Source organism: Cetorhinus maximus, chromosome 7 (assembly GCF_964194155.1).
Source record: "Cetorhinus maximus chromosome 7, sCetMax3.hap1.1, whole genome shotgun sequence".
NCBI classification, from domain to species: domain Eukaryota; kingdom Metazoa; phylum Chordata; class Chondrichthyes; order Lamniformes; family Cetorhinidae; genus Cetorhinus; species Cetorhinus maximus.
Window position 1 is genome coordinate 8,379,922 of NC_135885.1, and position 24,567 is coordinate 8,404,488.

Genomic DNA, 24,567 nt, shown 5'->3' on the forward strand with positions numbered 1-24,567 from the left:
CAGCAGGTCTGACAGCATCTGCGGAGAGGAACACAGTTAACGTTTCGAGTCCGAATGACTCCTGATCAGAACATCTTCTGATGAAGAGTCATACGGACTCGAAATGTTAACTGTGTTCTTCTCCGCAGATGCTGTCAGACCTGCTGAGTTTTTCCAGCTATTTTTGTTTTAGCTTCAGATTTCCAGCATCTGCAGTATTTTGTTTTTATCTAATTTCTTAAGGGGCACAGTTTCTGATAGAGCGCACACACATGCACGCACGCACGTATCCTGCTCAAGGAATTCTATCCAACCTCCATGTATAGAAGCATGTTAGATAGGAAACAGAAGAATTGATACTAGGCCTGACCTTTGTACATTTGTTGCAGACACAGGACTTTTGGAGAAATCCCACTTGATCTAAGGGTTGGAAGGGGCTGAAAAGAATGTTTATATACAAAATAAGCTTAAACAAGGGAATTGGAGGTGGGTTATAGGAGGAACAATAGCAAGATAGCTCAATGCTTTAACATTTGCTTTTAAATGTGTATTCAAATATCTAGCACCCGGATAATGAGTTGTTTATTGGTGGAAAGTCTAGTGGAATAAAATACTGCAGATGCTGGAAAACCAAAATCAAAACAGAAAATGCTGGAAATACTCAGCAGGTCCAGTGGCAGCTGTGGAGAGAGAAACAGTTAACATTTCAGGAATCTTTGATCGGAACTCATTTTAAAAAATTCATTCATGGGATGTGGGCGTCGCTGGCTAGGCCAGAATTTATTGCTCATTCTTAATTGCCCCTTGAGAAGGTGATTTCAGAGGGGCAGTTAAGAGTTACCGCATTGCTGTGGGTCTGGGGTCACATGTAGGCCAGACCAGGTAAGGATGGCAGATTTCCTTCCCTAAAAATAAACAACAATCAACAATGGTTTCATGGTCATCATTAGACTTTTAATTATTAGATTCAAATTCCATCATCTACCATGGGGGATTTGAATCCAGGTCCCCAAAGCATTACGCTAGATCTCTGAATCACTTGATCCCTTTTTGTTTATAAAGTACTAGCCTAACAGCCCAGGAGTCTTGGGGATATCCATGGGGATATCCTGAATTGCCTGCTGTACCTTGGGAAGATCTATAGAGAAATGACGTTTCTCTGGATTTTCTGACAAGGCTACAGCGGATAATCAGTGGAAACCTCTTCAGAATTGAACCCCCATTTGTCTCCTATTTGGTACTATAATGGCCCTGTGCAAGTGACCTGGCTTTGGCATCTGATGAGCATTGCGAATAATACTTTTAGATTACTGCCATCACCAACATGAACTCACTTGCTCATGATCGCCCTCAAGAGGGTCCTATAATCGAGCAATTAGCCGCATTTTGGGAAGCCAGACTTGAAAATCAAATTGTAACCAAAGTCGAGGGCAAATACCCAGTAACCTTCTGGATCAGAGAGGTCGTGGAATCAACCTGCCTCCTGGTGGTTGTCTCTGAGCCTCTGGTTGAAGCAGTGCTGCAATTTTTGTAGAGATCCTTGGAATCAACAGAAGAGATTTTGGGAGGGTGGGATAGAGATGTTGGGGTGAAAGCGGGGGGTGGGGGGAAATCCGAATTATTCTGAGTGCAGAGACATGGCCATATCTTGCCCTAATCTGATCTAGACCCTGTGTTTTTCTCCCTCTCCTTCCACTTTACGCACACCATCAAGGGAATCTATGGGAGGCTGTTTGTGTGGATTGTGGAGAAGATCAACGCAGCTATTTACAAACCTCCGTCTCGTGAGCCCAAGGTGTGGCGCAGGTCAATCGGCTTACTGGATATTTTTGGGTTCGAAAACTTCCACATTAATAGGTAAGATGAGCTGCATCTAATGTGGTCCTGCACTTTCCTTCGTGCGTCGTTGACTTTGAGGAGCTGCCCCTTTCAGCGCATTGAGTGCGAGATGTTCATGGTTTGCTTTGTAGGATATTGGTTTGTAGTGGGTAATTAGGTTTAGTTTGCTTGCAACATTAGGAACAGAAGGAAGCCATTCAGCCCCTTGAACCTGTTCCGCAATTCAGTTAGATTATGGTTGGTCTGCACCTCAACTTCATTTTCCCATCGTTGCTCCATAATGCCTTCATATACTTACCTAACAAAACCCTAGCTGTCTCATCAGGTTTGAAAGCATACAAACATATGAAATAGGAGCAGAAGCAGGCCATTCAGCCCTTCAAGTCTGCTGCGCCATTCAATAAGATCAGAATTCCACATTCCCATCTACACCTGATAACCTTCGATTCCCTTGCCTAACAAGAATCTATCTACCTTTACCTTAAAAATATTCAATGACCCCGCCTCCACCACCTTTGGAGGCAGAGTTCCAAAGTCGCACAACCCTCTGAGAAACAATTTCTGCTTATCTCTGCCCTAAAAGGGTGACCCCTAATTTTGAAACAGTGCCCCCTAGCTCTGGACTCACCCACAAGAGGAAATATCCCTTCCACATCCACCTTGTCAATATTGTTCAGGATCTTTTATACTCCAATCAAGTTACCCCTCACTCTTCTAAACTCCAGTGGAAACGAGCTCAGTCAGTCTAACCTTCTCCTCATAAGACAACCCACTCGTTCCAGGTATCAATCTAGTAAACCTCCTTTGAACTGCTTCCAACGCATTTACATCCTTCCTTAAATAAGGAGACCAAAACTGTGCACACTATTTGAGAAGTGGCCTCACCAATGCCCAGTATAACTGAAGCATAACATCCTTACTTTCATATTCAATTCCTCTCATAATAAAGGATAGCCTTCTATACCTGCTATACCTACCCTGCCTTGCTTTACCTGCTTACTAACTTCTTGTGACTCAGTTACAGGTGCCCCAGTGAAGTAGCGAGCTGATTAATACAGGGAGGATGTAAATATCACTGGCGTGGCAGTGAATATTCCACTTTGGAACCAAGGCATACTATCAGGGCAGAGTAACTCTGGTAGTTCTTAATTTTGACATTATGCACTTAATGTTTTGAAAGTGTGCATTCTAGCCTTGACCCTGAGTCTATTATTATTAACCTGGCCATTTGAAGAGCATTCTTGCTCTTCTGTGTAAAGAATGCTGCGGGATTGTTTATACCCATATGTGAGGGCAGATAAGTTGGCTTAACATCTCCTCTCGCACCTTCACCAGTGCAGCACTCCCTGTCTAGGTTATATTCTTGAATCCATGACCTTGTGATTTGGAGGTAAGTGCGTTTTTTTTAAATTCCTTCATGGGATGTGGCCATCGCTGGCTAGGCCAGCATTTATTGCCCTTGCGAAGGTGGTGGTGAGCTGCCTTCTTGAACCACTGCAGTCTGCGTAGTGTAGTAACACACTCAGTGCTGTTAGGGAGGGAATTCCAGGATTTTTTCCCCGGTGATGATGAAGGAACGGCGATATATTTCCAAGTCAGGATGGGGCATGGCTTAAAGGGGAACTTGCAGGTGGTAGTGTTCCCATGTATCTACTGCCCTTGTCCTTCTAAGCGGTAGAGGTCGTGGATTTGGATGGTGCTGTCGAAGGAGGCTTGGCGAGTTGCTGCAGTGCATTTAGTAGACTGGACTAGTGATCCAGAAAATGAGAGCACAAGTTCCATCACAATGTTTTGGGACAAAAGCCAGTAGGGGTCTACAGTAAGCTGAAGTAAGAAGGTCTTTATTACAAACATGCAGGGGAGATCCTGCAATGCGCAGGAGTCTTTTGAAAATTTCCAGTTACAGCAGATTCGTTTATACAGCAGCTTATTAGGATGTGTCCCTTATGTAAAATTGTCCTGTACACACTGATAACACATCCAGAGAGAAAAACAACTTTAGCACTATGAGCTCTGGTAACCCTTCACTTTCCAACATCAATAGCAATTTGAGAATTTGAATTCCAGTTCAAGTCTTCAGGAAGCTGCTGGGTTGTCTTCATTAATGTCTTTCGGGAAAGACCTTGCTGAGTCTGGGCTTTTATGTGACTCCAACCCTACACCATTGTGGTTAAATCATAACTGTCCTCTGAAGTGACCTAGCAAATGACTCAGCACCATCTTCTCTGGGCAGATAAGTACTAGCCTTGCCAACAATGCCCACATCCCAAAAATGGATGTCTTAAAAAAGAAAAAAAATTGGCCAACCTTTCCAAGTCAGAAATGTGATTGTGAGGATAGACACACATTGCATTCATTTGTGAACTGGTTTAATCTTCTCCTCCTCCTGCTTCACTGTAGCTTTGAGCAGCTCTGTATAAACTTCGCCAATGAAAACCTGCAGCAGTTTTTTGTGCGTCATGTCTTCAAGCTGGAGCAAGAGGAATACAACCTGGAGAACATCAACTGGCAGCACATTGAGTTCACCGACAACCAGGATGCTCTTGACATGATTGCGCTCAAACCCATGAACATCATTTCCCTCATCGATGAAGAGAGCAAATTCCCTAAGGTATGAGAGTAGCTGTGCTGATGTGTTTGCAAGCAAATGGAAGCGGGTAGATAGAAGCTGAGGTTAGGGCAAAGATGTGTCAGCATTGAGTATTTCCCCAATCCCATCATCTTGATCCCTGTGGATCACTTCATAAATTCAAAGAACATCTTGGGGATTCTGCCACTGCCACCTTCCTCCTCTAAACGCCTCCCTATCAACAAGGTCTTACTGAGGTATAGTCCCAAAAACTAATGATCCAAAACTCAAAGACTGTGGACTTAAAATTCTTCATGTGGGTTGTACCTCTTTTAATATCTGTCTGTGGAAGAAAGCTGTGATTAAGGTTGTCTCTGGCCACCTCCTCCATATGGCCATTCTTCATAGGAACCTGGGAGATGTGGGTTGGCAAGATATTTGAACGTGGGAGACACTAAGAGAAGCTTCTTTACCCAAAGAATGGTGAGAATAGGGATGTAGCTACCACATGGAATAGCTGAGGTGATTTAGCATAGATGCATTTTCGAGGAAGTTAGATAAATAGAGTGCGAGTGTGCTCATGTGTGACATAAGTCCTGGCATGATGGCCATAACGGGCCTGTAATTTATATAATTCTAGGCAGTCGCAGCTAACTCCAACCTCGTATTCAGCAGGCGTGTGTCCCTTTTCTGCGAAGACTGATCAGGAGTGAGAACTCTGGCTATATTCCCAGTGCTCCCAGCCCAGTTACATGAAGCCAATTATTGTACTCCTACAGAAGCCCTGAATAAGATCACCAAACATGGCCCAGACCTTGGGCCTTCCTGTGTTGTACAAGCTCCACCCTTGGAAGCAGATTATACCTTTTGAGAGAGTCAGATTATTAAATTGTATTTGCTGCAACATCACTTGAAATTAAAACCCAAAACTGGGGAAGTGTGAAACTGTGTTTATAGAGTGATATGGCATTCTGAAGGGGTATTCTATTTCTCTTGAAACAAATTCTTTCTGAAAATATCTCCGTACAGGGCACAGACACAACAATGCTGAATAAATTGAATTCCCAGCACAAGCTGAACACCTACTATATCCCTCCGAAGAACAACTATGAAACCCAGTTTGGCATCAGCCATTTTGCTGGCATAGTCTACTATGAAACTAAAGGTAGGTTGCCATGTTAAACATAATGGGCTACACATTGCAACCATTGTCGGCACAGTTTAATCTCTTACCTTTTAGCCCCATAAGTGTTGTACATCACATCTCATTCTCAATGGCTTCTCAGGTTTAACTTTTGGGGCAGGGGAAATTCATTTTGCAATGTGTAATTAGAAGAAGAAAGCTATTTAGAATGTTAAAAGTTGTTCCTTTTAACATTCTACTGTTAGAATCAAACAGTGCAGAAAGAGGCCACCTTGCCCATTACACCTGTGCTGGCACTTTGAACATAAGAAATAGGAGCAGGAGTAGGCCATTCAACCCTTTGAGCCCGCTCCATCATTCAATGAGATCATGGCTGATCATCTACTTCACCATTTTTCTGCACTATCCCCGTATCCCTTGATGTTTCTAATATCTAGAAATCTATCAACCTCCGTCTCAAACATACTCAATGACTGAGCCTCCACAGCCCTCTGGGGTAGGGAATTCCAAAGATTCATCGCCCTCTGAGTGAAGAAATTCCTCCTCATCTCAGTCCGAAATTGCCTGCCCTTTATTCTGAGACTGTGTCCCCTGTGTCACAACTCACTGGGGATAGCGCACTGCAATATCAAGCCCCACTGCTCTCTGAGCCGCAACAAATGGGGAAAAAGTTTGATCAACCCATCTAATTGTTTAATTTAGGCTAACCAAATACAAGCATCAGGTTTGTAAACTTGATAAGTAAATAACTATTTATTGAATAAATTGTCTTTAATCAGTGGCAAAAGAAAGAAATATGAACTGCTAATTTCTAACTCTATAACCTAGACTCTACCCCTTAAATCCCTATACAGACACATATAAGACACACAAAAACATGGATTTTAATGTTTGATTAAACAGTTCAATAGTACCAATTCCGGAGTATAGGATTGGGTGGGTTGATTTGGATCAATGTCTTCCAAATTCCTTTCAGTTCTTTGTTGAGTACATGAGGTGGTCTCCCAGAACTTTCAGTCTTTAGTTCATTGGTTTGAGCACTTGCCTTTCAATATCTCTAATGATGATTTTCCCCTTTGCCTCTTGACAGGGATTTTCAGAGAGAGAGCAGAATATAGAAATATGAGGAGAAAAAGCCAGCTAGCTATTACTGTAGAATTACTGGAATCTGACACACACGAGAGGTTTTAGGTCTTTTTCCTCTCGGGCTAGGAGCTATTCTGCTGCATTGCTCTCATACAAATCCTGGTCACCTGGTCAGGAGTCAATTAAAACATTGCTGCCAGGCAGTTCCCCATTAGACCAGACTCCTCCTCGGCACCATCCTGTCTTTCATGGCACACTCTGATCCAGGACAGCAACATTGTATATATCCCTCACACTGTTCCAGTAGACATGTCCTTCAAACTGCAGCCATTGTAATTTTAGTCCACAGTCCAACAGAAATAAAAAGGCCTGGTTCTAGACCCCCAGTCAGGGGAAATACTTCTTGCATCTACCCTGTCCAGCCCTGTAAGAATTTTGTATGTTTGAATGAGATCAGCTCACATTCTCCTAAATTCAAGAGAATAAAGACCCAGTCTATTTAATCTTCCCTCGTAGGAAAGCCCTTCCATCCCAGGAGTTAGTTTGGTTGAGCCTTCAAGTATTGCAATGGTTTGTAGTTGCCTTCTGCAGTATGGCTGACCAGGAAACATTCCCACTCATCAGGCGTATTGGAAGGATTTACAGGCTGATAATCAACCTGTTTAGCCACGGTTCATAACGCGGCCAGGTTATGAACCATGGCCATCAAGGCCTAGTGGGACTTGAACCTGGAGCTTCTGTCCCAGGAGTAGGGGTGCTACCACTGTGCCTCAAGACCTCGTTTGCTGTTAAGTCTAGGATTTTGAAATGTTTGGCATTTTTCCTGGTTCAGGAAATGCCACCCATAAGGTACCTGTAATCGTACCCATGACTGATGATGAAAAGGAGTTGAACATGAGCTTCAGTGAGCTCATACTTCAGCCATGGTGATTTTGTCTTCAATTTTTTTATATAAAGAGGCCTTTTTTTCCTTTGTTTGGTGAGATGTGGTTGTTGCTGGCACTTTTTGCCCAGCCCTGATTGCCCTTGCACTGAGTGTTTTGCTAGACTATTTCAGAGAGCAGTTAAGAGGGCAACCACATTGACACCAGACCCACAGCGCATGTAGATCAGACCAGGTAAGGGGGTCAGATTTCCTTCCCTAAAGGGTACTAGTGAACCAGATGGGTTTTTACAGAAATAACTGAAACTAGCTTTATATTCCAGATTTATCAGTCGAATTTAAATTCCATCAGCCGCTGTAGTGGGATTTGAACTCACACCACCAACCCCCCAAGCATGAACCTGGGACCCTGGATTAAAAATCCAGTGAGATTACCACGATGCCACCATCCACCTAGTTAAAAGACTTCTAGTCCCGATGCACCAGACCAAGCACTGTAATCTGATGTATAGTCCCCCATAAATAACCAATTAATATTCAAAGGGGTATACAAAAACCAGAGGCTGCTTTGTAACCAGCCACATTAAATTCAATTTACCATAATGGTCAGAATGGTCCTGTCACTAGACATTGCTCTCCAAATCCTCATGAGCTGTGTGTTTGTTTTTTTCTTTGTCAGGTTTTTTGGAGAAAAATCGGGACACGCTTCACGGAGACATCATTCAACTGGTCCACTCCTCCAAGAATAAGTTCATCAAACAGATCTTTCAGGCTGATGTAGCCATGGTAACTAGCATATTTTTGATAAGGGAGGTGCTTTTCTTTTAGTGCATTGATCTGTGATAGTTAGAGCTGGTCTCCCAATATTCTCAACTCCATTCAACCTGTTGCTTTTCTAACAATCTTAAGAGAAGAGATGCATGCACCTGATAGTTCAATGATTTTTTTTTCCCCTCTCATTCATTCATGGGACCTGGATTGAGGTCATCCATGAAGGCCCTGCCTTCTCAACCTCACCTCTCGCCTGAGGTGTGGTGACCCTCAGATTAAACTCACCACCAGTCATCTCTCCCCCTGAAAGAGCAGCCTATGGTCCTTTGGGACGACAGTGATTTTCATTTCATTCAACTTTAGTTAAATTCCCCAACTGCCATGTGGGATCTGCCATGCAGATTATACAAAGATAGGTGGAGGGACAGGTAGTATTGAGGAGGCTGCAGAAGGATTTGGACAGGTTAGGAGAATGGGCAAAGAAGTGGCAGATGGAATACAACGTTGGGAAGTGTGAGGTCATGCACTTTGGTAGGAAGAATAGAGGCATAGACTATTTTCTAAATGGGGAGAGAATTCAGAAATCTGGAGTGCAAAGGGACTTGGGAGTCCTAGTCCAGGATTCTCTTAAGGTTAACTTGCAGGTTGAGTCGGTAGTTAGGAAGGCAAATGCAATGTTGGCATTTATTTCGAGAGGACTAGAATATAAAAGCAGGGATGTGCTGCTGAGGCTTTGTAAGGCTCTGGTCAGACCACATTTAGAATATTGTGAGCAATTTTGGGCCCTGTATCTCAGGAAGGATGTTCTGGCCCTGGAGAGGGTCCAGAGGAGGTTCAGGAGAACAATCCCAGGAATGAAAGGCTTAACGTATGAGGAACATTTGAGGACTCTGGGTCTATACTCGATGGAGTTTAGAAGGATGAGGGGGATCTGACTGAAACTTACAGAATACTGAAAGGCCTGGATAGAGTGGACGTGGGGAAGATGTTTCCATTAGTAGGAGAGACTAGGACCCGAGGGCACAGCCTCAGAGTAAAGGGAAGACCTTTTAGAACAGAGATGAGGAGAAACTTCTTTAGCCAGAGAGTGGTGAATCTATGGAATTCATTGCCACAGAAGGCTGTGGAGGCCAGGTCATTGAGTGCATTTAAGACCGAGATAGATAGGTTCTTAATTGGTAAGGGGATCAAAGGTTACGGGGAGAAGGCGGGAGAATGGGGTTGAGAAACTGATCAGCTATGATTGAATGGCGGAGCAGACTCGATGGGCTGAATGGCCTAATTTCTGCTCCTATGTCTTAAGGTCTTATTTGAACTTTGATTTCTGAATTGCTAGCCCAGCAACGTTAACCCCTGTTGGCCCTGCAACATAACCACTGTACCCCATGGTCCTATCCATTATGCAATAAGATCACAAGAAATAGGAGCAGGAGTAGGCCATTCGGCCCCTTGACTGTGCTCTGCTATTCAATAGGATCATGCCTGATCTGATTGTGGCCTTGATGCCACTTTCCTGCTTGCTCCACATTGCCCTTGGCTCCCTTGTCAATTAGAAATCTGTCCAACTCAGCCTTGCATATATACAGTGACCCAGCCTGTGGAAGAGAATGGTGAGCTCAGTTGAATATCTCAACATTGCTTATGATGTGCTAGAAGAGGTTCCAGGTCCTCGGGTGGAGTTTGTCCTGCCACTGACACTGGAGACAGCATAAAAACCCTGGGATTTATTTGTTAAGGTAAGAAGAGGAAGAAGGGGTGGAAATTGCCTGGAAGAATGCCGATTGCTTTGAGGCCCAAAGGTGCTGTTGAAGGGGACCTGGATGGAGGGAAAAAACTGATCCAAACATATTTTTCTCGCTCTGGGCCCTCCAGAAGAACATGACAAATAGAAGTAGGAGTACACCATATGGCCCATCGAGCAGCCTCTGTTGCTCATTCTGACCATGGCTAAACCTCAGCCTCAGAAAATGGGGATGTTCGCTGATGATTGCACAATGTTCAGCACCATTTGTGACTTCTTGGATACTGAAGCAGTCCCTGTCCATATGCAGCAAGACCTGGACAATATTCAGGCTTGGGCAACTAACATTAGCACCACACAGAAGCCAGGCAATGATCATCTCCAACAAGAGACAATCTAACTATCTCCCCTTGATATTCAACAGCATTGCCATCACTGAATCCCCCACCATCAACATCCTCAGGGTTATCATTGACTGAAAGTGAACCGCACCAGCCACCTTTAATGCACTGCCTACAAGAGCAGATCAGAGACTGGGAATTCTGCAGCAAGTAACTCACCTCCTGACTCCCCAAAGTCTGTGTACCATCTACAAGGCACAAGTCAGGAGTGTGGTGGAATACTTGGCTGGATGAGTGTGGCTCCAACAGCACTCAAAGTTGACATTGTCCAGGACAAAGCAGCGCATTTGATTGGCACCCCATCCACCACCTTAAACATTCAGTCCCTCCACGACCGATGCAACGGCAGCAGTGTGTACCATCTAAAAGACGCACTGCTGCAACTCGCCAAGACTCCTCCAACAGCATCTTTCAAACCCACAACCTCTACCACCTAGGAGGACAAGGGGAGCAGATACATGGGAACACTGCAATTTCCCCTCCAAGTCGCACACCATCCTGACTTGGAAATATATCACCGTTCCTTCACTGTCACTGGGTCAAAATCCTGGAACTCCCTCCCTAACAGCACTGTGGGAGTACCTACACCACATGGACTGCAGTGATTCAAGAAGGTAGCTCACCACCACCGTCCTAAAGGCAACTGGGGATGGTGAACAAATGCTGGCCTTGCCAGTGATGCTCATATCTTATGAAAGACTATTTTTTTAAAACAAATTTCCAAGGTGGCTGTGACAGTTGGATTTCTCGTTGATGTTAAACGCAGCTATAATTTGTTTGCAATGCTAGTTTGAAGGGTCTCCTGAAAAGTGCAACCAGTTATCACTCTCTCTGTCAGTCCAGGTTTAAGCTAGGCACAGAGGTTGAAATAAAAAGAAAATACTGTAAATATTCAGCAGCTCTGGGAGAATCGGTGGAGAAAGAAACAGAGAATAACGTTCCAGGTCGATGACCTTTTCATCAGAACTGGTAAAAGTTAGAGAAGTAACGGGGCTAAAGCCAGTGAAAAGGTGGTGGGGAAAAGATAGGAAGGGGAGGTCTGTGATAGGTTGGAAGGCAGTAAAGATTAAAAGTCAAAAAGCCTCATGGTGAAATGTGTGCACCAACTATTTGCAGTATTTCAGTTTTTATTTAAGGTTTCCAGCATCTGCAGTATTTTGCTTTTGTCCAAGGGTTAAAGGTGAGCCATCTAATAGCTCTTAAGGAAGCTGAGCCAAACTGACCAAGCTGGAGTGCGTTCAACTGTTTGTTTTGGAACTGTACTTTATTCCTGCTTCACTCCACTAGCAGCCCTGTGTCAGTGCTCATAGAATGGTATGGCACAGAAGGAGGCTTTTTAAAACATTTGTTCCCGGTATGTGGGCTTCGCTGGTTAGGCCAACATTTATTGCTCATCCCTAGTTGCCCTTGAGAAGGTAGTGGTGAGCTGCCTTCTTGAACTGCTGCAGTCCATGTGGTGTAGGTACACCCACAGTGCTGTTAGGGAGGGAGTTCCAGGATTTTGACCCAGCGACAGTGCCTGCAACATCTCTTTCAAAGGGCTATGGACTTAGGTCCCACTCCAAATGCCCCTTCCTCACAGTCTTACAAATTTCCAGCTTTTAACTATATATACAATTTCCATTTGGAAAATTGTCTTGAAACTGCTTCCTCCATCCCTTTGGGCAGTATGTTCCAGATCATCGAAACTCACTGGGTTTAAAGCAAACCATTTTCCACCTTTTTTTTCTCCCCCTTGACTCTTCTGCCAATTATCTTAAATCTGTATCCCCTTATTATCAACCCTCCTGCCAGTGGAAAACAGTTTCTCCCGGTTTTGTCACATTATAGGAAGGATGTGATTGCACTGGAGGGGGCGCAGAGGAGATTCACCAGGATGTTGCCTGGGATGAAACATTTAAATTATGAAGAGAGGTTGGATAGACTTGGGTTGTTTTCGTTGGAGCAGAGAAGACTGAGGGGCGACCTGATCGAGGTGTACAAGATTATGAGGGGCATGGACAGGGTGGATAGGGAGCAGCTGTTCCTCTTAGTTGAAGGGTCAGTCACGAAGGGGCATAAGTTCAAAGTGAGGAGCAGGAGGTTTAGGGGGGATGTGAGGAAAAACTTTTTTATCCAGAAGGTGGTGACGGTCTGGAATGCACTGCCTGGGAGGGTGGTGGAGGCAGGTTGCCTCACATCCTTTAAAAAGTTCCTGGATGAGCCCTTGGCATGTCATAACATTCAAGGCTATGGGCCAAGTGCTGGTAAATGGGATTAGGTACGGTAGGTCAGGTGTTTCTCACGTGTCGGTGCAGACTCGATGGGCCGAAGGGGCTCTTCTGCACTGTGATTCTTGTAATGCAAGGCTTGAGGCTGTAGCTGTTTGCGGTCTATAACTCATTTCCTCTAGCGTCAGTCTTGTCCACCTCCAGCTTGAATGTGTTGGTGAGCAGAACTGTAAACTCCTAGATGTGGCCTGACCAGAACACTATACAGTTTTGAGCATAGCCAACACAGCACAAACCTGCCAAGTAGAAACCTTCCACTGGCTTTGTTGATTGCTGCTCTAATGCTTGTGCATTGAGTTTACCAAGACCCTTTGGTCTATTCCCACTTCACATTTGGCCATTTCACTGTCATTCATGGAAATCATTTTGCCCTCCTAGGAGCGTGTATATGCACCAAATTTAATGTGGCGTTACTCTGTGCACATTCTTCCAACTGCCTTTGAATTCCAGAACACACTACCCTGCCTAGTTTGGTATCAACTATAAATTTGGCCAATTGCACTGAAATTCAGATCCAAACCATTGATCCAAACTAGACTTGTTTGTGGTCCCAGTGCCTATCACTGGACACTCAGCACCCCCACTGCTACATTACCCCTGCTACAAGTTTCCTTCACACTATTTCTTCCCTGCTTTCAAGGGCTCTCCTGAATCCTCACCTGTCTGCGCTAAACTAAAAGTCATCCAGTTGGGACTTTGTCGAGTTCCCTTTGGAAGTGTAGACGCTGTGTATACAATCTGAGAGCATGAAAGGAGGTCATTTGGCCCGTGCTCTCTGCTATCCCTTTGAAAGGGCTGTCTAATTGGTACTACTCCCCTGTGCTTTCCCCATACGTACGTTTTCAGGTTTGGGAGTTGCAGAATACCCAAAATAGGCGGCTGAGAACTCATAAGTGATTCTAAGGTAAATAATTAAGAAGCAACAATTCGGGTATGGTGCATCAGCTAAGTAGACAGGGAAAAGCTTCCAACCCGTGACAGGTGAAGAGCGGCTTACTGACCCCGCAGGGTGAGCAGGGAGATGGCGCAGATATTGATGATCGCTATTGCTCGTGGCAGCAGCTTTCTGCTCTGGATCTGAGGAGTTAGGGAGCTCTCCCCTGTCTTTCCTCCATTGGAAGAACTCTGCTACCCGACCAGGAACGCTGCCTATCTCCCAGGACCTGGTTAGCGTCCAGTATTTCTAGGGACCGGTTGTTCATCAATCGCCTCAATCACGAGAGGGTCAATAAGAAGCCCTCCAGCAGTGAAAGAGCTGCATTCGCTGGTAAGAGAAAGCAAGGGCGCTTCACAGGGGGGAGGCTTCCTCGCAGTGCTTTTAAAATTCATGTAAGTGAAAACGGACCATAGCTGCCGAGACCACCTTTGTGAAGGGGAAGCCCCCCTCCCCACAGGCTGTGTCTGCTTTTCATTTCGGTTGATTGGGGTGGGGGAATGTATGTTTAAAAGCAATCTACCGTGCTTACCCCAACAAGACCCCCACCCCTCCTGCTGTGCTATAAGGAGGCTGCCTTCTTACACTGGCTGTGTTTCCTGACTGGAAACTGGGCGGCGGGGACAAAAACAGAAATACCTGGAAAAACTCAGCAGGTCTGGCAGCATCAGCGAAGAGCAAAGTTGACGTTTCGAGTCCTCATGACCCTTCAACAGAACTAAGTAGAAATAGGAAAGGGGTGAAGTATAAGCTGGTTTAAGGGTGAGGGGTGGGGTGGTTGTAGGGACAAGCAAGCAGTGATAGGAGGAGATAACCAAAAGATGTCACAGACAAAAGAACAAAGAGGTGTAGAAGGTGGTGATATTATCTAAAAGAATGTGCTAATTAAGACTGGAGAGCAGGACAAGCAAGGTAGCTCTAGTGGGGGTGGGGTGAAATAAACGATGGATGGAATACATTTAAAAATAATGGAAATAGGTGGGAAAAGAAAAATCTATATAAATTATTGTAAAAAACAAAAGGGAGGGGGAGGAAACGGAAAGGGGGTGGGGATGGAGGAGGGAGTTCAAGATCTAAAGTTGTTGAACTCTACTGGGCGGCGGGGAACTGGCCTGATGGCCAGTGGCGAGCAATTCTCTGGGCCTGTCTGCCTCTGCCCCTGTTCCCCTCCCTTCCCCCAAAATTCTACCCTACGTATCAGACATGAAAATTTGTTCGGGTTTCCTTCAGTTTGTTGTTAAAATCAGAAACTGATACCGGTCGTATTTCCTCGTAACAGACGTGCCAGAGTTTAGTTATTTGGAGCAGGATTTGTTGATTCAGTTGTGCAGCATGCAATCTGTGTTTTGCTGTGCCTCACCATTGGAAAAATAAGCACAGGTCCTCCAGGGGGTGGGGGAAACAATGTTTGTCATTCATGCTGCCAAATATAGAGTTTCGCATATGAGGGGCACACATTGGAGACTTCTGAATGTGTGTTGTTCATAATTTTTCATCCATTAAAATGAGCAGCTGGACAATCATGGGCAGTGCTCCCAATATTCCAATAGTGTATTCCCAGTGTGTTGCTAGGGATGCCTCCTACAGAAAGTAAGATCACAGGACATCCTGCTTTCCAATCAGCCCTCCAACCGCCACCCGCCCCCGCAACGCTCTCCAATATTTTTATAACTCGAAGAGTAAAGGGAGTAAAAGACTTTTTAATTCCTCTTATGATCTGGTTATCTTGCAGCCGTGTCCAGGACATTAACTCCTGGAGATTATCACAGTGCAGGATTATGAGGAGACGGTGGCAATGTTGCTAGACTAATAACCCAGTGTCCGAGGCTAATGTCCTGGAGACGTGAGTTCAAATCCCATGTGGCAGCTGGTGGGATTTAAATTCAATTAATGAATCTGGAATTGTAAAGCTAGTCTCAGTAATGGTGACCATGGCAACTATCATCAATTCTCGTAAAAACTTAAGATAAAAGCAAAATACTGCGGATGCTTGAAATCTGAAACAATAACAAAAATAGCTGGAAAAGCTCAGCAGGTCTGACAGCATCTGTGGAGAGGAAGACAGAGTTAACACCTTCGAGTCCGTATGACTCTTCATCAGAACGGCTCTGATGAAGACTCATACGGACTCGAAACGTTGACTTGCTCTTCCTCTCCACAGATGCTGTCAGACCTGCTGAGCTTTTCCAGCTATTTTTGTTTTTGTTGTTAAAAACCCATCTGGTTCGCTAATGTCCTTTAGGGAAGGAAATCTGCCATCCTCACCTGGTCTGGCCTACATGTGACTCCAGACCCACAGCAATGTGCTTGACTCTTAAACGCCCTCTGAGTGGCCCAGCAAGCCACTCAGTTGTATCAAACCTCTACAAAGTCACAAAAAAGGAATGAAACCAGACGGACCACCCGGCATCGACCTAGGCACTGGAAACAACAACGGCAATCGCAGCCCTGTCGACCCTGCAAAGTCTTCCTTACTAACATCTGGAGGCTAGTGCCAAAATTGGGAGAGCTGTCTCACTGTCTAGTCAAGCAACAGCCTGACAGAGTCATCCTCATGGAATCATACCTTACAGACAATGTCCCAGACACCACCATCACCATCCCTGGGTATGTCCTGTCCCACCAGTAGGACAGACCCAGCAGAGGTGGTGGCACAGTGGTATACAGTCAGGAGGGAGTTGCCCTGGGAGTCTTCAACTTCAACTCTGGACCCCATGAAGTCCCATGGCATCAGGTCAAACATGGGCAAGGAAACCTCCTGCTGATTACCATGTACCACCCTCCCTCAGCTGATGAATCAGTCTCCTTCATGTTGAACACCACTTGGAGGAAGCACTGAGGGTGGCAAGGGCACAGAATGTACTCTGGGTGGGGGACTTCAATGTCCATCACCAAGAGTGGCTCGGTAGCACCACTATTGACTGAGCTGGCCGAGTCCTAAATGACATAGCTGCTGGACTGGGTCTGCGGCAAGTTTTGAGGTAACCAATAAAAGGGAAAAACATACTTGACCTCGTCCTCACTAAGGATGGGGATAATTGTGGAGCTGCCTCCTCCAGTGGGTTGTTTAATTGTCCGCCACCATTCACCACTGAATGTGGCAGGACTGAAGAGCTTAGCTCTGATCCATTGATTGTGGGATCGCTTAGCTCTGTCTATCATTTGCTGCTTATGCTGTTTGGCATGCAAGTAGTCTGTGTTACAGCTTCACCAGGTTGACACCTCATTTTTAGCTATGCCTGGTGCTGCTCTTGGCATGCTCTCCTGCACTCTTCATTGAACCAGGGTTGATCCTCTGGCTTGATGATAAAAGTGAAGTAGAGAATATGCCAGGCCATGAGGTTACAGATTGTATTCAAGTAGAATGCTGCTGCTGATGGCCCACAATGCCTCATGGATGCCCAGCCTGAGTTGCTAGATCTGTTCGAAATCTATCCCGTTTAGCACGGTGGTAGTGCCACACAACACGATGGAGGGTATCCTCAGTGTGAAGGCAGGACTTTGTCTCCACAACACCTGTGTGCAGTTGTCACTCCTACTGATGCTGTCATGGGCAGATGCATCTGTGGCAGGAAGGTTAGTGAGGATGAGGTCGTGTATGTTTTTCCCTCTTGTTGGTTCCCTCACCACCTGCCGCAGACCCAGTCTAGCAGTTATATCCTTTAGGACTCGGCCAGCCTGGTCAGTAGTCCACGTCCAAATGCAGCAAGACCTGGACAATATCCAGGCTTGGGCTGACAAGTGGCAAGTTACATTCGTGCCACACAAGTGTCAGGCAATGACCATCTCCAACATAGAATCTAACCACCGCCCCTTGATGTTCAATGGCATTACCATCACTGAATTCCCCCACTATCAACACCCCGGGGGTTATCATTGAGCAGAAACTGAACTGGACTAGCCATATAAATACTGTGGCTACAATAGCAGGTCAAAAGCTAGGAATGGTGATCGCGGAGAGGAGATTGCCCAGTCTGAAGGCTCTGGGGGCACTGCCCAGGGCACACTGGATCCCTGGCACCGAACAGTGAGGAATGGACGGTGAGCTCAAAGTGCCATTCAAAGTCAGAAACCAGTTGCCTAGAGACTATTTGAGTGGGCCCGGGACGTCTGGGTGCCGACCTGGAGTTTACGGCAGTTATATAACCCTGCACATTAGTGAACAATTCATAGGAGGGATGAACGTTTAGGAGGAAATTGAAGGACAACTGTCGGAGTAAAATGAGTCATGTTTACGAACACAATCAGAATGCTGCATCAGGAAAAGGTTCAGATTTAAAGTTGTTGTCGTTGTTTTCAAATTCCCTCCATGACCTCACTCCTCCCAAGCTTTAAAACCTTCTCCAGCCCCCACCCAATCGCCCTCGGGTTTCGTCTTCTCAAATTCCGACCTCTTGCACATCCATGATTTTCATGGCACCGTCTTTGAGGACCTGCCTTTAGCTGCCTCCACCAGATTCTGCAATCCTCTCCCTGTGCCTCTCTCCCCGACCCCCCCGCTTTGAGATGCTCCCTAAAACCTACCTGTTTGACCAAGCTTTTGGCCACCTGCCCTAATAACTCCCTATGAGGCTGGGTGCCGTCATTTTTTTTGATCACACCCTTATGAAGCACCTTGGGATGTTTTATAGCTTTAAAGGTGATCTATAAATGCAAGATGTTGCATAACAACCAAATGAGGGGATTATTTTTTCTTTCAAGGGTCTTTGTGAGGGCGGGGGGGAGAAGGTCTCCTTCCCTCTTTTTAATACTGAGCGGCGGTGCAGGAGTTAATGGGAACAGTCACTGCAGCAAATCTACCAAAGGAAAGTGTCTCTTGTCGTTTCATTGCTTCCTGTGTTGTTTTTTTGATTTTTTTTTTTCCATTGTCTCCCTTATTCCCAGGGAGCAGAGACGAGGAAACGCTCACCGACCCTCAGCAGCCAGTTTAAGCGCTCGCTGGAATTGCTGATGAGAACGCTCAGTGTCTGTCAGCCCTTCTTCGTTCGCTGCATCAAGCCCAATGAGTACAAGAAGTCTATGGTAGGAATCGGCCAACTTCCTCGGGCGCGACGGGTTCTCATTTAATCTGCGTGAAATTCTGGGTCAGGAAATGATGGGAGGAATATAAATTGGCAGGTTTGGGCAAGTCACTAACTGGGGAAGGGAGGCACTTGTTTGCAACACGAGAGTTTGTGAGGGGGGAAAAGCTTTGAAATCTTGGCGGTTGGTACAGTTCACAGAGCAGGGAGTCTTTTTTAAAGGAAAACAGAGATTTACATGTGTAGTGTCATTGCAAACTCAGAACGCATTATGCTCTCAAAGCAAGCCTCCCAGTATGTGTCTCTTTTGAGGACGTTTCTGCAGTGGTACAAGCAAGTAAGAAAAACTCGCACTTTGCTTGTGTCGAAAGTGGAGGTGGATAGATTTCTAGGCACCAATGACATTAAGGGATAGGGGGATGGTGTGGGAATAGGGCATTGAGGGTAGATCAGCCATGATCTGGTTAAATGGCAGAGCAGGCTCAAGGGCCCGAATGGCCTATTCTTGCTCCTATGTTCCTATGAAAGCGCTCGCTGTGTTCTCCGGTCGGGAAAGCTGCTATATAAATGCACAATCTTTCTTCCCTGAAGGTCTTCTTATCGTGTCCATGGACTGTCTATACATGGCCCAGCCAGAACTGGACACGTTTTTGCGCCTTGTTGTTGAATTCAACAGTGCAGGGTTCCTCTAGCGATAGGCATTGCAGGAGATGTTGCATAGTCTGTGGCTCAGTTCCACATTCACAAGTTGTCGGGCTGGTTGTATATCCCCATTTGCTTAGTGACACCTTTGAACGACCTACACCAGTTCTAAGTCTGTTAAGGCACTTCCAGGTTGCCCAGTTGCAATTAGCTCCTGGAGGAAGGCTTTCATCCGGTAGAATTCCCATCGCTGGGGGTTGTTTGAGACTGGCGAGCCGGTCCTTCCACAAGGCGATGCGGGCTTCAGATGGGGTTGTTTGTAATGGAACAACACTGTTCGTGAAGCTCTTCCTTGACTTTAGGCGGCTGGGTGTAGGTGTATGACCATGTAGAGGGTGCCTCTCATCCGATGTTTGACGGAGTCGCTCTTTCTTGCTGGCTACCGTTCTTCTTATATCGGGGGAGCGATACCCGCCAGGATATATAGGCTGTTGGTGTTTGTTGGTTTTAAACAACCTGTGATAAGTCGGCAGCTTGCATTCAGAACGACATCCATCTTCTTAGCATGAGTAGATCTTTCCCATGCAGGCAGGCGTATTTGGCAGTGGAATAGCAAAGTGCACTGGTTCGCAATGTTTTCGAGCTTGCTCCCCATTTTGTGTTAGTGAGCCTATTCAGGATGTTGTTTCGTGCGCTCACTTTTGCCTTTGTCTTTTCGATGTGGTTCTCGAAGGTGAGGCATCTGTCAAGGGTGACTCCTAAGCAGATAGCGTGCTCGCAATGCGTCAGTGTTGCTCCACACCAGGTTACTTTAAGCTGGTGTTTGGCTTCACGGTTTCTGAGGTGGAATGCACAAACTTGCGTCTTTGATGGGTTTGCGCGAAGGTGGTTTTCTTCATAGTAGGATGTTAGTCCCTCCAAGGCCTCAGAAAGCGTTTTCTCCACGGTGTTAAAATCAGTGCTTCGGGCAGTGACACATAAGTCATCAGCATATAGATCACCCTGAAGGTGACAACTCGTGCTGCGTATTTCCATGGTGACTGATATTACCATCCAAGTGACTTTGATGTGTTAGGCCATTTGACCATGAAAGCCTTCGCAATCTGGCCTGCACCCCCCCCCCACCCCACCTGAAATTTGCAAATACAACCTTTTCACCAGGGGTCACAGGTCAGCATTCAGTAGGAGGCGGAGTTTAGGTTTGCGGGTTCTTTTTCTGAATGGCACTGCCGCCATGATCAGCTAACGGCACAGAAGGGCCGACACTGGGAGTCTTCCTGAACCACCTGACTCAGTTCCACACTGCATTATGCACTTAACCCACTGATCCGCCGAGGCTGAATTGTATTTTCAAATGGTCCTAATGGTGGTACCTCTCTGCCATCCGACAGCTATTTGACCGGGAGCTGTGCGTCCGGCAGCTGAGATACTCTGGAATGATGGAGACCATTCGGATCAGGCGAGCCGGATATCCCATTCGCTACACCTTTGTGGAGTTTGTAGACCGATATCGGGTGCTGATGCCTGGAGTCAAACCAGCTTACAAACAGGTAAATCCCAAATCTCCCTTCTCCTTTAGCAGAACCTTTTCCACTGGAGATTTGACCTTTCACCTTTTGCATTCAGACTCTTGGGATCGCTGGCAAGGCCAGCATTTATTGCCCATCCCTAATTGACCATGAGAAGGTGGGTGGTGAGCCACCTCCTTGAACTGCTGCAGGCCGTGTGGTGTTGTGGTTATGTCGCTGGATGACCCAGGTTCATGCTCTGAGGGCATGGGTTCAGATCCCACCTGGAATTTGAATTCAGTTAATAAATCCAGAATATAAAGCTAGCCTCAGTAATGGTGACCATTTGACGTGGGAGCAGAAGTAGGCCATTCAGGCCATCGAGTCTGCTCCGCCATTCAATGAGATCATGGCTGACCTGATAATCCTCAACCCCACTTTCTTGCCTTTTCCCCATAACCCTTGATTCCCTTACTGATTAAAAATCTGTCTATCCCAGCCTTGAATATACTTAACGACCCAAGCTCTACAGCCCTCTGCGGTAAAGAATTCCACAGATTCACTACCCTCTGAGAGAAGAATGACAACTATCACTGATTATTGTAAAAACCCATCTGGTTCACTAAATCCCTTAGGGAAGGAAATCGGCCATCCTTACCCAGTCTGGCCTACATGTGACTCCAGACCTGCAGCAGTGTGGTTGACCCACAACCTCCCTCTGAAATGGCCTAGCAAGCCACTTAGTTTGAGGGCAATTAGGGATGGGTAATCAATGTTGGCCTTGCCAGCGACACCCACATCCCATGAACGAATAAAACAAAATATTTCTGGATGAGAAAAGACCAAAGTCCATGTAGTTCACCTACTAACATCCTGGCAGTTACATGATCCAACATGATGGAGTGCCTGAGCCCATCTTGTTCACTAATGGCCTTTAGGGAAGGAAATCTGCTGTCCTTACCTTTGTCTGGCCAGACCCACAGCAATGTGGTTGACTCTTAGCGGCTCTCTGAAATGGCCGAGCAAACCATTCAGCTCGAGTAATTGGGGGTGGGCAACAAATACTGGCCTTGCTAGCGACAGACACACCTATTAGGAAGGGAGTTCCAGAATTTCAGCGACAGTGAAGGAAAGGCCGATTTGTGGCCAAGTCGAGATGTGTAAGTGGTGGTGTTCCCACGCTTTGCTGGTTGGTGGAAATTGCTGGTTTTGGGAGGAGCTGGTGAAGAATATGTCCGTTAGTTATTCATAACCAGTCTGGTTAGAATCCCTATGAAGTTTCACTAATCCAGTCTGCTGATTCCCAGACTTGACTGCCCTTTGACAAGTCAACTTTAACCTTCTGAGAGATCTGTCTCCCAGCTGAGGCCTATCGCAGCACCTTCTGAAGCTGAAATAAGAACAGGAAATGCTGGAAAAACGCAGTAGGTCAAGCAGCACCTGTGGAGAGAGGAAAAGCATTTCAAGTTCGCGATCTATCATCAGAACTGGGAAAAGTTAGAAACAGAGTACAGGCTGTACATTGAGTAAGTGAAAAGGGGGAGAGGGGGGTAGAAAGAACAACAGGGGAGGTTTGTGATAGGGCGGAGGGTAGGAGAGATGAAATGATAACAGGTTTGCAAGGCCAAGCACGAGAAGGGAACTAGAAAGCAGTGAATGTGAACAGGAGAGACAATTGGAGATCCAGTCGGAGGGAAGAGCAGAACTTCTTCTGTGTGTGTGTCTTCTCTGGAAGAGAAATGGCAGTAACCATTCTTCAGTTGTTCCTTAGAGATGTGTCCTGCCCTTCATGTGCCTCTGCAGTAACGCAGCCTGTTACTGCATCTGGAGTACCCTTTTATTGCTTCAGTGTAGGCTGCGTGAAGGAGTTGCTCAAGCCGTGTGATCCTTGTGATGCCATTGTCGCACAGATTTTATTGTTTGCTCCATGCGTTGATATAACAGGACGAGCTGAAGTTTTAAGGTCTTTCCTCACATCAACATCCACGAACAGCAGATGAGATTTTAAAAAGTAACACATTTTAATCTGTTTAGCGATGACAATTGAGGAACGCATGTTGGCCAGGACACAGGGAGAAGGTACCCAAATAGCACAGGATTTTTTTTACACCTACCTTCATCAGTGGCTGGGAATGGAACATTAGGAAATGGGGTAGGCCATTCAGCCTCTTAGTTGTTCATCTGCTAGGTTCACTAGGGTGATTCCTGGGATGAAGGGGTTGCCTTATGAGGAAAAGAGCAGGTTGGGCCTATACCCATTGCAGTTTAGAGGAATGAGAGGTGATCCTATTGAACCAGAAGATTCCGAGGGGTTTTGATAGGGTGGTTGCTGAAAGGATGTTTCCCCTCATGGGAGAATCTAGAACTAGGGCCACAGCTTAAAGAAAAGGGGTCTCCCATTTAAGACCAAGATGAGGAGAAATTTTTCTCTGAGGGTCTTTTAGTCTTTGGAATTCTCTTCCCCATAGAGCAGTGGAGGCGCTGGGTCATGGTCCAACTCTGCCTTGAATATATTCAGATTTTTGACTGACAAGGGAGTCGAGGGTTTGGAGGACTGACAAAGTGGAGTTAAGGCCACAATCTGATCAGCCATGATCTTATTGAATGGCGGAGCAGCTCAAAGGGCTGACTGGCCTACTCCTGCTCCTATTTCTTTTGTTCCTCTGGCCTTGTGATTTTATGATCTCGCTTAATCGGCTCCTGGGCGATTTGTATCTCATCTCCATTTACTGACCTTTTGCTCCTATGTGATTTCATTGCCGCACAAAAATATCAACATTTTCATGAGTTGTTGCCTCTGGTGCCACATTCACTGCACTGAAGCCTCAGCCTAGATTAGGTGGTCAGGCCTCTGGAGTGGGGCCAGCCACCTGGAGGTGAGAGTGCTACTCATTTGATGGAACCCCGATGGTGCCCGATCAAGTCTGCTCTGGGGTTGAGCTATGTTTTTTTTTTATTAATGAGTTACGTTTCTGTCGATTTAATATGTCCCCCTTTGTTCCCAGGGAGATCTGCGAGGTACCTGCCAGCGAATAGCAGAAGCGGTTCTAGGACAAGATGGCGACTGGCAGATTGGAAAGACTAAGATCTTCCTAAAGGTGTGTGAGCATACCCGGTGATGGCTGAGAGATGTGGGGAGCAGTGGGGGGGAGTGCTAGGAGAGAAGAATGCTGGCTGGTCAAGTTAGAACTCTTGGCTTCCACCCCACATTGTTGGGGTGAAACTCTCTGCACCAGCTGAAAGAACCCTTAATATCACCAGCCACCTGTCTGCTCCAGCTAGGACCAACCTTCCTATTGGGGCCATTAGCTGGCAGGGTTATGAGAAGCCAAGTGCAATGTGCCTCTGTTCTGTGGTGGGCTACTTTCATTGGCAAGTTAACCTGGCTGGCAAGGAGTAAATAAGAAAAGGATGGACTTGGTTTCTATGTAACATCTTTGATGACCACCTGAGGCCTCAAAGTGCTTTACAGCCAATAAGCTACCATTTGAAGTGTAGTCACTGTTGTAATGTAAGAAACACAGCAGCCAATCCATGCACAGCAAGCTCCCACAAAACAGAAATGTGAAAATGACTAGGTTAGTCAGTTGTGCTGTTGATTAAGTGATAAATGTAAATCGGAACAACAGTGAAATTCTTTCCTAAAGTATAGCACCTGGGTGCCACTTGGCTGCTGCTTCCAGCTTCTCCCATTTGACCTGGGGTCACCACAATGCTGGTTCATCACTTTTTCCCAGCTCGCGCTCACTCGTTCTCTCACGCTCGCTCGCTCCCAGCAG

General features: G+C 46.0%; 1 protein-coding gene across 1 annotated transcript in view; it reads left to right on the forward strand.

Moving 5' to 3' along the window:
* Positions 1-24,567, forward strand: part of myo7aa (myosin VIIAa) — a 198,058-nt gene that overhangs the window by 71,342 nt on the left and 102,149 nt on the right. The window contains exons 11-17 of the mRNA XM_078545043.1: positions 1,694-1,836; positions 4,219-4,429; positions 5,417-5,552; positions 8,180-8,286; positions 18,502-18,639; positions 20,672-20,830; positions 23,794-23,886. Of these exons, the coding sequence (XP_078401169.1) occupies positions 1,694-1,836; positions 4,219-4,429; positions 5,417-5,552; positions 8,180-8,286; positions 18,502-18,639; positions 20,672-20,830; positions 23,794-23,886 (987 nt within the window). The remainder of the gene's footprint in view (positions 1-1,693; positions 1,837-4,218; positions 4,430-5,416; positions 5,553-8,179; positions 8,287-18,501; positions 18,640-20,671; positions 20,831-23,793; positions 23,887-24,567) is intronic.